The 12932-nt window shown below is 39.2% G+C and overlaps 1 protein-coding gene and 1 long non-coding RNA gene across 3 annotated transcripts; both read right to left on the bottom strand.

Annotated features, from left to right (window-relative positions):
- Positions 1–695: 695 nt before the first annotated feature.
- On the bottom strand, positions 696–12449 carry slbp (stem-loop histone mRNA binding protein). Of its 2 annotated transcripts, XM_062975999.1 has the most exons (8): positions 12277–12445; positions 8074–8205; positions 7445–7549; positions 6759–6818; positions 6184–6315; positions 4943–5092; positions 2534–2618; positions 696–1545 (listed from the first exon to the last, which is right to left on the bottom strand). In XM_062975999.1, the coding sequence occupies exons 1-8, from the start codon at positions 12321–12323 to the stop codon at positions 1465–1467; spliced, it is 792 nt and encodes a 263-aa protein (XP_062832069.1). In that variant the 5' UTR covers positions 12324–12445; the 3' UTR covers positions 696–1464. The 2 variants fall into 2 exon arrangements, with proteins under 2 accessions (XP_062832069.1, XP_062832070.1); XM_062976000.1 differs by lacking the exons at positions 696–1545; positions 2534–2618 and adding an exon at positions 2643–4055 and having other exon boundaries at positions 12277–12449.
- LOC134297707 (uncharacterized) lies at positions 8756–12246 on the bottom strand. The gene is made up of 2 exons (XR_010004551.1): positions 12110–12246; positions 8756–12074 (listed from the first exon to the last, which is right to left on the bottom strand). It is a non-coding gene; the product is annotated as an uncharacterized LOC134297707 (long non-coding RNA).
- Positions 12450–12932: the final 483 nt, after the last annotated feature.

The following is a 12932-nucleotide window of genomic DNA, read 5'->3' as shown; positions in this document are numbered from 1 at the left end:
TGTAAGGGAGACAATAGAAAACTCAAAAATGCCTGAACAATCAATGCTAAGATCTATGTTTTCAAGTTATGTCACTTACATTTCCAGACACACGTTACAAGGTGCTATGAGGTGGAAATACAGGTAAGTCTGGTAGGTGCTAGCTGTCATAGCTCAGGGATTGCTGCAAAAGGGGGCCTAAACAAGCAGGGAGAAAGGATACTTGTGTTTTATGGTTGTAGGATCCTTTCTTCTGCAGTTTGCTATTACATTCTGTAACTCTTACATTAAGGGCCCAATTGTATAGCTACTACTGATAATCAAACACATTTAACCTTTGAAAGCAGACTAGATACACCTGGGACTTAGCCTGTTTGAGAACAATAGCATTACAACTATAGACATGTCTCTTCAGAAGTAGAAATCTTTGACAATTTATATAATCCCTTAAAGGATTATCACACACCGTGCCTGCTACAATGCCACATATCTGCATGTTCCAGATGTATACATTCACCAACAATTACAACCTAAGGGAAGTACTGGGGGGCAAATACAGTGGATTGTACTTCTAAATGTACACAAAATGGAAATAAGAACTTACAGTAACAGGCTTAAGAGTAGACTGGTGATATTGGTCATAGTTATCAAAATGGAATCCTTCATGTCCATTTTGATTTTATAGTGCTAAAAAACACACACAAGTCACTGCACCATAAGTTTGAGATGTTTTTGCTTTATTTATGCTTTGTTCCATAGAAACTCAGCAACTGATTATTTTACTAAAAGTTCTGTAAATTTACATCAAGAAAGAATAAAAAACAGTACAAAAGTTTCATATTCTGTTCATTCATTCTTCTTTAAAAGCTACGGTTTTGTGCACAACTATTTACAAGTATCACTTTAACTTTAGATAGCTGCCTCCATTAAGCGGACCTGAAAATACGGTTAGAACCCTTTCTCTTGCTTACACTCTATCATATTGTTACTGCAACACACATGACAATACATGAAGTAAACATGGGCATAGGAATCATAAATGCCATTGCCTGGTAGGTGTATATAATACAATGTACAAAACAGTGTGGAGAATTACTGTTTCCGAATGATCATATTCTTGGTTTGGATAAAAAAAATCTGCATATTGCCATTTTATGGTGAAGATTTCCTACAAATGTTTCCATGCTCTTAAAAGTTTGGCAACATCATTTCACTAGTTTAATCCTCTGAACTACAAACTGCTTATAAAGCCATTTCCTGTGTACATAGCTATTAAATATCCACCCCATTACATGTAACTCAAATTTTATGCTTCCGGAAAGTAGGAGAAATAAGGAGTTATAATTTACAGTTGACATTCTCCATTTTTCTGGAGTATTAAACAGAAGGATTTCTGATTTGTCTTCAAAATTATGCAATTAAAGATGTTCTTTCTTTGAACAGGAGACTGCAGCATACCCATTCATAGTCATTCAGTGCCACAATCTAACACTCCTCCAGCTCAAATTCATCATCAGCCAAGTGATCAATATTTCTTACTTTGGTGGGTGTGAAAGTACAGTTTTCCTATAACAGAATTGAACAGAAAATTAGACAAACTCATCTGGAACTTCATAATATTCATAAATGTAAATATTTGAACAAATTAGAAAATACAATTTATTTTTAGCAAATTATCAGAATGAAGAAGGCTCAATGCATTTAAATCAGACAAGGTGACTTTGTTTTCACATGTGAGTACTTTCCACTCATTCATCAAATTGTTCATCTTTTTTTTAATCTATGGCAATCATCATCACATCTACAATCAGTAATACAGTTCAAGAGTTGACCACTTTGTGTTCTCAGAGCCATGCAATTACAAGAGAAATAGGGCATACACATTTTAGATTTTTAAATTACACATGTACATGTAACCTACTATAACACTACAACTAAATACTTACTAAAAATAACAAAGTGAATTGAAAAACACCAAAGTGAGAAACTAGACTTTGAGAACCCTAAAAAGCAGTTTTTCCCAGTCCAAGATACTGCAAGACTGGCATTTTCTGCAGGCGATAGTGATTGTTTCTTCCCCTGGGGGCTTGTCGAGGTCGTCCCCTGCCCACCCCCCACCTCGAAATCCAAGGTGGCTTTTTTACATTGTAGAATAATAAAAATAAGTCTCCTGACTACAGAACTCTCCACTGAAAAGATAAATGTATTTAGTTGTAGTGTTATTGTAGGTTACATGTACATGAGTCCAATCTCTAGAAAAAGGATAAGGAGGCGTCTGCTAGTTTTGGAACTTGAGAAAAAAATGACAAAGACCACATAGTCTTTATCCAAAGTACTACCCCCATTCAATACATCTCACACCTGAGCGTCATATGGTTGGTAAAATTTTGAATGGTATTAGCAAACATAAAAAGAATTACTGTTGCTTTGCCAATAACCCAGGGGGTGCAAGCTGTATGCAATGACATAATTAGCAACCCTTTCAAAGCTCTCATTTAATACCATGGATAAATAACGGAAAAAAATATTTTCCTAGATTTCACAATCTGCTTACATCATTATCCTGAGAACTTGCTTGTGATCCAGCAGAATTACTTCCTACAGATTCCGTCTCCATGTCACCAAGATCAACAGGACTACTGAAAAACGAAACATTCCAAAATATGAAGTCAGCAATGTAAAAATAGTGCATGAATTTGAGAGATAAAGGAAATCATTTAATTATCTGCTTTTGTCTATCTAATTATACATACATCTTGGTTTTGTTTTACCCTAAAACTTCAAAATTGAGCAGTATCTTTGTCAAAAGAATTATGAGAAGGGAAATTCTGGATATGAATCATCCACATACCAGTTCTTGGCAGAACGATCTGTTATTTTAAACATTTTCTGGATTTGGAAAAACCAAAGCACCAGTTGCTGATTGATAACATTTTTATGTAAATGCCAGTAGAAGAGGTCCTAGGCTACGTGAATGACCATGCTACTGCTACATCACTCAGTATGGCATGCAATAAATCTTCAAACATAGTTCAAACTGACCGTGACCACTGATATACTGTGATAAGTGTATGAATGCATCAATTATGTTGTCAGGTAACACTCTCATCCTCCACATGTGTTTGTCACTGTAGTATACTTCATTTGTTTTTTAGTCTTTCTTCACACAATCTCCAGATCAAACAAATGCATTAAATATAAGAATTCCTCAAGAACTCAAGATGACTATCAGTATTCCAGTTGTATACCTTGAGTCTATATTGTCACATCTGCATTTGGATTATGAACTTTAAATTAGGAGTTCTAATGGTTTCATGAATGTTCCCACCTGACATTAATGATCTCAATCCAACTATTAATACCACCTAGAGCAGATTAATTGACAAAATGAAATTAAGTGTTGACTTATCAAATTGTTTCAATGGATCTAGCCTACTTAGATCTAATAACTAGTTTTGGACAGACTAGTGCTCAATGTTAGATCAAGTTAGTATTATAATATTTCAAATCAAGATGGAATAGACATGAAAGCATAAGCAGGGCATACAATGGAACCAAAATATTTAAAAAGCAGATTGTTTTTCTTCTCTAAGATGGTGGCAAACATCTATCTTTGGCTTTTAGGGTCAAATATTCATCAACTAAAGCTGAGCATACTTCAAATCAACGAGCTGAACAATTTTTTTTCACGTTTTGAACTGAATGTATGCAGTCATACGTATGCTAAAGAACTGCATGGACTTGGATTAACCTGGTGTAAACTGGAACACAAAGTCTGTGGCAACCTGCCAGTCCATGGCTCACAATGTCAAGTTTTGATAAATGAGTATTTTCTTAATTATACAAACAAGCAACCTTTTGCTGCAAATTTGTAGACTCTAAAATAAATGTCTTCTTTTCTCAAAGTTTTTAGTTCTCACATTGGAGTTCTTGTTCTATTAACCAAAGTATTTTCCCCTTTTTTCTCGTAATTCTTGAAAAAGTAGTCATTTTTTATCTTCTGAATTACCACACTGTCTAGGGTTTCAGTTGTGATGATGTCTAAATTCTTCATTATTTCCTTAATCCTTCCACTTCTGGAAAAGAGTTTCCCACAGTTGATTTTACTTTCTTGAGAGTAATAAAAACAGGCTGATTTTCCTTTTTATGAAATGCACCTAAAGCATCTTCTACAGAGTTAAATGTAAACACTGCACAACAGATTCGTGTAAATGCCTAAAATAGCCAGTAGGTGACATTCAAAAAACCGTTACTGTTGTCAAATATTTCAGGACTCCAACATTGTGCTAAGGCAGTGGTTCACAACCATTCCCAGAAATCCTAACAGCTGGTAAACTGGCTGGGATTTCTGGGAGTTTTAGGCCAAAATACCTGGGGACCCATAGGTTGAGAACCACTGAGCTAACAGGTCGGGACCCAAAGTTTAAGAAGCAGTAACTTAGGCAATTTGGACAGAGAAGGATAATCCATTTTATGGGGGGGGGGGGGATGCTGAAGGAGGAAAACCATTTTCCCATTTTCTCCTCCCCCAAACTTGTGTTTTGGGAGGGGGAGGAGGGGATAACCAGCAAAAGCGGCGAGGGGGGGCTCTGTCTAGGCCCCCTTTGGAAGTCCGGCTGGATAATGGAACAATACCTGCAATTCCTTACTTTACCTTAAATTTATCTCAGGATCATGTTATTATTTCCCATTACTGTGATCAGGATTTCTGTCACAAGCGGATTTTCATTAATTTATTGTAATCCCCTACTTTTCCTCACCCTTTTTACCATCTGGATCCCACTCTCATTAATTTCTTTATAGCATCTTTTCCTTGGAGATTTTACTTCAACACAACACACTATTTTTGGCAAAACTCTGTCAATTATCCACTTGAGACTCTCTTTGGCTTCAGATCTCCTCACATGATCTTCACAGAATCCACTTACTTGACACCAAATATATGAGAGAAGCTCTTACTTACATGATCTGTGTATTACAGCCTTCTTCTTGGGGAGGATCCCAAAAATGCAATGCCACCTTCCAAAGTCTAATTTGTTGGTCCCAAGATCGCCGACTATATTTTTTAAATTTATTTGGAGTCCTTGGATGGATCCCTGGAACTCGAAGACACCTTTTGAAAGAAAAATTTAAACCAGTTTAATTAGAATTTTGAAGCCAACAATTCAGGGCAAAGTGATAACTTTGAAATGTTTTAATTCACCCAAATTCTTATTTTTTATATTTTTCTGCATTTCATGTTTGTTAGCAAAGTTGCTTTAAAGTTCAAAACCTAAGTAAAGCTTTCAAGTAATTAACATACAAAAACTCATAAAATTTTCTCAACACAATCACAAATTCTACATAGATTTTAAAACACAAAGAACATTATTGAAAAAAACAGTATTTTAAGCAAAATGCAAAGAACAGATGTCTTTACCTAGATGACATTTTATTTAGATTGTAAACCTGGGGGGCAAATTAAAAAGCCTTTGTGGCAGAAGAGTGGGATAGAAATACTCTAAATAAAATCCCCATTAAAATGATATACAATGAAAGCAGTAGTAAATTATCCAATGAGAAGCTTGCAGTTGCTGTGCACCTTTAAGCCATTTCAGGTTTGTGGCGCCCCTAAAGTGAACCCTAAATGCACCACTAAATACCCTAAATGCACCAAATCCCACCAGAACTCAGAAGCTAAGGAGGTCAGTCCTGGTTAGTAGTTGGATGGTTGACATTTCGGACTGCAAAAGCTGTTCAACAGTGGAACACACTGCCCCTGAGTGTGGTGGAGGCTCCTTTTTGAAGGCTTTTAAACAGAGGCTGGATGGCCAACTGTTAGGGGTGCTTTGATTGTGCATTTCTGCATGGCAGGGGGTTGGACTATGTCATCTCTTCCAAATCTATGATTCTATGAAATCAGATATAGTAAGACATTTTAGCAAAAGCAAATGACAAAACCACTTCTGAGTATTTCTTGCCTAAGAAAACCATATGAAATTCATGGGATTGCCATAAGTTGACAGGCAACTTGAAGGCACATATACCCATACAAAATAAACCTATCACGGGTTTTCTTGGCAAGATTTGATGAGGGGTGCCTTTGCCTTCCGCTGAGACTAAGGAGTTTAAATTGCCCAAGGTCTCCTAGAGTTTCCATGGATGAGAAGGCATTTTAACCCACTCTCAAAGAGAATCTGCATACTACATATCCAGATAACTTACCTTGGAACTTCCCGAGTGTATCTGTCATATGCCAGTGTGTTCTTCCCGTAATTTATTTGTTTCTGTCTCCTTAAGAGAACCGCTTCATCAGTCTCAAGTTCTACTGTTGTCGTGGATCCCTTTGAATCAGAACTGAGAAGATAATATGCTTATTTTGTATTTCAACCTATGATATTTCACAGCAAGTGAACAGCATGACAAAGACACAAGGAGGACTTGGGGACAAAAGGTTGCAATCTATCCCCATACCAATACAAGAGTGTTCCTGTTCTAACCAGACTGTATCAAAACATTTCATACACTTTGGAGATTGGAAGAACACACCTTTCTCGCCTTCCCGACCCTTAAAACCGTCTCCTATTCCATTTTACATAAGCTCTAGTATTAGATTGCTGTGATACATTTACACATAGTTCTTATAACTAAAAAGTACAGTTAATTCAAAATAGTGCTGCCCAATTATTAAGTTCTGATGATATTACACTGGTGCTTTATCATATGTGTTGGCTTCCAGCCTGCAAGCTTTCAGAATAAGCATTTTATCAACTCTACCACAGAATATTTTCTGCTCTTACCTTCCAGTAGACAGCTTCCGCTCTCTTCCAAATTCATTTATCAAAAGCTTTCTTTTGTATCTACAGTGGAGTAAATACATATATATTAACACAATTATTTACATTTCTTTTGATACCATCATTTATCATTTTATATTAATGTGTTGCTGTAAGAATAAGACTATAGGTAAAGGTTTCCCTGACGTTAAGTCCAGTTGTGACCGACTCTGGGGGTTGGTGCTCATCTCCATTTCTAATATCAGTTAGTCTATTGTTAGCAATACATAAATGCATGTATTATTTTATTAGCCTCAATGCAAAAACTACATGAAAAAATAAACACAGATCTGAATTCAGCACAAAAAAACTCTGATGTAAAATTATATCTGGTGAAAAATACTTGTTGGTTTGTATTACACAAATGTGATACAAATTGTGCAGACTTTACAGTAGTCCACTGTAATGTACTATTTGTCATATTTTAAAAAGTCAACATGATAGAAAAAAATAGACATATTTAAGATCGGCATAAAAATTGATTTAAACTGTCCTAATCTCATTTCTGATTATTACAAAAAGTTTGCTATTGTTTGCTTGTGTTATCTACAGCATCCAAGTATACAAACAAAATTTTGCCATATCTACAGCAACGAGAAGCTGGAGTATTTCCAGCATTCCTAACAATTTTTTAAAAATTACTCCAATACCTTGCCATTTCTTTATTAACCTTAGTCCTCATTTCATCTTCTTCAACTGCAGTTCCCCAATCCGAACACCTTGAGCGGGGTTTATGGCCTTCTGGTGTTGTGAAACTGTAAACCAAGATCGAATTAAAATCTGAATGGCATCTATATCATAATATGCAATATCAAGATATATCTTGTACTAACAATGCCACACAGTTCTAGTCTAATGTATATATTATACAAGCAAAATGATTACTGTTTAATTCCTGAATCTGCAAGAAAACCAGAGTCATGCGGGACGACCTAGAAAATGCTTAGAGCAGATAGTTTCTCAGATAGGGATTATGAAAACCACAGCTACTGTATCATACTGTATGTAATTATCTAAGGCAGTGGTTCTCAGCATGTGGTTCCCCAAGTGTTTTGGCCTACAACTCCCAGAAATCCCATCCAGTTTACCAGCTGTTACGACTTCTGGGAGTTGAAGGTCAAAACATCAGGTTGAGAACCATTGCTCTAAGGGAAGCAGTCTATTATCCCAGGACAACAAAACCTGAAATATATAATCAATCAATCCTCCTTATCTTTTGAGTTATTAAGCTACAAATAGCAATATATAACTGCTTCATATTTCAGGAATACATCTCTACCTATCTGGCCTGTTGTTTAATAGTCTGAATGTATCATCATCGTCTTCATCAGTGGGCAGGCTTGAATCATACACGCTTCTGTGATTTCCATCAGCATCACGCTTCCTCCCTTGAGTCCAACGAGCTGGTGGTCTGTGAAGACACAATCAGAAAGTGAAAAATATGAAAACAGAGACACTTTGTTATACTTTTAGCAAAGCTGAACTCCCAATCTAAAGGATTTCTTTATTTACTTATTTCATTTATATCCCACCCTTCTCACTCCAAAGGGGACTCAGGCACAATTTGATGCCAAACATACATAATATAGAAAAACAACAATTACTTTAAATCACATAATTAAAACATATAAATCTTAAAACCATTATTTAAAAATCACACAATCCAAGCAAATCCCTGGAGCCATTCCGGTTGTCAATTGCATTTTTCATTATTGCACTGAGAAATCATTAATGCGCTGGGAGTCATTGTCCAAAGGCTTGGTCCCACATCCATGTCTTCACTTTCTTCCTGAACAAAGTGAAGATACCTCTTAACAACCTCTTAACAACATATGGCACCCAATTGTGCAGGATATTCACCAGAGCCACAAATTGAGCAATTCCCCCTGTATCTTTCTGCTTCCTCTCCGTGGTTTCATCCTGAATCCTCCAGAGTTTTTTTGTTTTTGTTTTTTTTTGGGGGGGGGGGGTGCTTTCAAGTATATAATCAGCACAATTAGTTTGCTGACTTCCGGGCAATCATTCCATGAGAAATTTAAAGAAAGAGGCCAAATAAAAAAAAACTAAATTATATTGATGTTAACTTTGCCTGAAAAATAACCAAAACAATAAAGTAATATGGAAATTGTAACCTTTTTGATCGTTTGTAATAGGTAAGTTTTAACATTACTTTTTAAGTTGCTTTCTGTTTAAAAATGATTGGCTACTACTGCATTGCCTGAATTTGCTTTGGGGAGAACTCCCTTTTAAAATTTGTGATATGCTGCATTCTGTTGTATTTTCTACCTCATCTTCGCACAGTATGACCTGCTTATCCACAAATTTGATACCACTTACCCCAAATATCCACCCCACCCATAACCCCAAGTGTATGTGGACTGTTCTAGGTACTTCAGTGTGATTATATGGCAGGCCTCTGGCCCAAGAATAGTAAAAATATAGGATTCTCTGTTATCCATGGTTTCAGGTATCCGCAGTGGGATCCTGGAACACATCCCTCACATATAAGAAAATCACTTTATATTTATATCCTGCCTTTCCTTCCATGAGCTCAAGATGACATATATGGTTCTTCATATCCCCACTTTTATCCTTACAACAACCATGTGAGGTCAGTCATACTGAAAGAGAGTGACTTTTCCAAGTTCACCTAATGATCTTGTGTGAAGGATCTCTCAAGTCCCAGTCCAGCATTCTAACCATGACATCACACTAGTCCTAATCTCCTGTGGTGTTTAGTTTTCTGTCACACACTACAATGCACTTCAACCAGATCCACTAAAAGTACATATTATGCTTCCTGCACTTTAACCTTTTTAATTGTTCAGTTATTTAACATGCCTTTAGAATGTTAAAATTACTTTACACTGCTGTCATTTTAATTCCAAAATATTTAAAATCATCTTATTTGTTAGCAACCTCTAGCTCTTATGACAGTTACATATTTGGAATATATACATTAATGACAATGAAAAAAAGTACACAGAAGAGATGATATGGCAAGCAGGGCAATTCCTACCATCCATCCTGCAGAAATACTACAAGCAGTCCTCAACATTTGCTGGAATAGGGGACCCCAGTTCACCAGTTGTAAAGAGTCATTTCAGATTCTAAACCCACACACAGACTATGGCTGGATCTACACTGCCCTATATCCCAAGATCTGATCTCTGGCTATCTGCTTTAAAACAGATTTTATTTATTATTTATTTACAGTATTTATATTTTGCCCTTCTCACCCCGAAGGGGACCTAGGGCGGATCACAGAACATACGTATGTGGCAAACATTCAATGGCATTTTTTATACACTGACAATTGTACATAGAAAGAGGTATATATAGGCTTTTCCCATCTTCGGCTTCTTGGAGGCTTGTGCTCGGTTTTGGCAAGGGGGGGGGGGGTGCTGTTGCTCCATCTCACTGCCGAAAAGCTTTGTTCATAAACTTCCTCCTTTTATCATATCATCGGCATTTTTCTGGCATTTCCTTATGGATGCCTTAAAATATCTCCCCGCTTTTAAGCAATACCTATTTATCTATTTGCATTTTGCTTTTTAGCCACTAGGTAGGTGGAAGCTGGGCTAAAGGTGAGGGGCTCATCCTGACAGGAGCTTCAAACTGTCAACCTTTCGACAGATCCCACCTCCGCAAACAGCAATAACTCCCAGTGCTGTGGAGCCACCATTGGCCCTCCCTCCAAGGAACATTTTAGGTTATCGCGGGCGCCATGAATATAAAGTTTTATATTATTATTATTATTATTATTATTATTATTATTATTATTATTATTATGTCCAAGAGCCCTGCCAATGACCTCCACAAACACCATCCTGCACACCACCCAAGTGAAGGCTTTTATATGGGGACAATTTCATACTAGATTTCCTGTTTTTCTTCTATCAAAGACACTGGTGTCCCTTTCTCTCTCTATTGCTGTGGAATTTGCATGACCCCACACAAGGCCTCTCCCTTAACCGTTTCCTACCCTTTCCTATAGCACCCAGCAAACAGAGCATTATTTGATCAGCAACTGAACAACTAAACATACTGGACGGGTTTAGGGGACTGACCCAATCCCCACCAACAATGGACCTGGACCTAACTTGGCACACAGAACCCCCATGATCAACTGAACATACTGGAGGGGTTTGAGGGGAACTGACCTTCAATTCTGAGAGTTGAAGTTCACCTACATCTGGATAATCTTTTTTAAAAAATTGTGTCAAAAGCAAATTGAGAATATACTGCAAGTCGCTTCTGGTGTGAGAGAATCACCCATCTATAAAGATGTTGCCCAGGGGGATGCCCAGATGTTTGATGTTTTACCATCCTGTGGGAGGCTTCTCTCATGTCCCCTCATGAAAGGCTGGAGCTGACAGACGGGAGCTCACCCTGTCTTGCAGATTCGAACCACTGATCTTCAGGTCAGCAGTTCAGCCGGCACAAGGGTTTAACCTATTGCATTACTCTCCGTGACTCTCAGGAGATACCGCGACCCCCATGATCAACTGAACCCACTGGAGGGAATTGAGGGCCATTTCACACTGCCCGATTCCCCAGAACATCAAGGCAGAAAATCCCACAATATCTGATTTGAACTGGGTTATCTGAGGATCCTTCCACACAGCCCTATATCCCAGAATATTAAGGCAGAAAATCCCACACTATCTGAGTGTGGACTCAGATATCCAGTTCAAAGCAGATATTGTGGGATTTTCTCCCTTGATGTTCTGAGATATAGGGCTATGTGAAAGGGCCCTGAGTCCACACTGAGATAATGTGGGATTTTCTGCCTTGATATTCTGGGATATAGGACTATGTGGAAGGGTCCTGACCCACCATGGTGAGAGCTATAGTTTACCCTGCAGCCTAAGAGCTCACTGAACCCCATCAATGATGCATCTAGAGAGCAAACCTGCCCAACATAACAAACTTTAACCAAAGATGGGGTTTCAGGGGGTTCATCCGGCATAATGTGAGTTGTAGTTTGCCCACAAACTTAATTTTGGACAATTAAAAATTGGCTTTTTTGAAATAACCCGGGCAATGGCGGGTACCCAAGCTAATAGTAAATAAATAAAAAGATAATCTGGTATCAAATCCTGAAATATAGGGCCGTATACATGCTGCCTATGTTGTTTTTATATATTTTTGTCAGAGGAGCTGGGCAAAATTCGGCCATCCGGCTGTTTTGGACTTCAACTCCCACGATTCCGAACTCCCTATTTGCCCATGTCTGTAGGGCCTTCGTCGGACGCCGCCATGGTCTGCATTGTGCCTCTCTTGACCTCGGCCGCCTCCTGCTTCGTCCCCACGGCTTCCTTTCCCCGCCAGGGAAGAGCGATAGCGCCCGTTTGGAGGCGCCAACCTTCCCTGACGCCCCGCGAGGCCTCCTCCCCGTCCGAAGCGAAAACAAAACGCGGCGCCCAAGTGGTGGAGGGGCCTGGGCCGCCGCTTCCCTCGGACGGAAAGAGAAACGCACCTGCTGCGAGCACGGTCGCTGAGGGGGCTCCGCTGACGGAACGACATGACGACCCGGCCTCTCTTTCTCGCTCTTCGAAGGACACAAAGGAAAACCCGCGTCTCGGCCAGAGTCCCGCCCCGAACTGAACAGGCGCTTCCGCGAGCAGCCCCTCCCGCCCTCTCTGTCTCGCGCGCCAAACGGAGGCGGGACGTACCACGCACAAGTTGAAGTGGGGGGGGGGGATGACGATTAAAGGCGACTCCAGCACTGACTTCAGGAAGATACCGCGGCCAGAACGTTACCACCGAACTTTATCTTACAAGTCCGTCTGCTGGGAATGAAGGCCTCTTCATATGCCCCCTCTTTACATTGACTCCATAATGTGTGTCCCCCCCTCCAAGAGTGGACCGCTCCAAGTCTTGGAACCCCGCCCCTCCTGTCCCAAACGCGCGCTCCGCTTGCCCTTCTTTGATGGCCCCGCCCCTTCGCGGGAAATCTCAAAGGCGGGAAACTCTGAAATATGTGTTGTCGAAGGCTTTCATGGCCGGAATGACTGGGTTGCTGTGAGTTTTCTGGGCGGCATAGCCATGTGACTTGAAGGTTGGGCTGCTGATCTGCAAGCTGCCAGGTTCGAATCCTACCCGGGGAGAGAGCGGATGAGCTCCCTCTATCAG

The sequence above is a fragment of the Anolis carolinensis genome, chromosome 3 (genome assembly GCF_035594765.1).
Source record: "Anolis carolinensis isolate JA03-04 chromosome 3, rAnoCar3.1.pri, whole genome shotgun sequence".
Classification (NCBI taxonomy): Eukaryota; Metazoa; Chordata; class Lepidosauria; order Squamata; family Dactyloidae; genus Anolis; species Anolis carolinensis.
Note: the sequence above shows the minus strand (reverse complement) of the source record. Positions and strands in the feature narration are given on the sequence as shown.

Coding starts and splice junctions, on each gene's coding strand:
- slbp (XM_062975999.1), bottom strand. CDS start 12,323: ATGTCGTTCCGTCAGCGGAGCCCCCTCAGCGACCGTGCTCGCAGCAG. Junction 8,206..12,276: donor AGCGACCGTGCTCGCAGCAG/GTGCGTTTCTCT, acceptor GTGTCTTCACAG/ACCACCAGCTCGTTGGACTC. Junction 6,819..7,444: donor GTTAATAAAGAAATGGCAAG/GTATTGGAGTAA, acceptor ACTCCACTGTAG/ATACAAAAGAAAGCTTTTGA.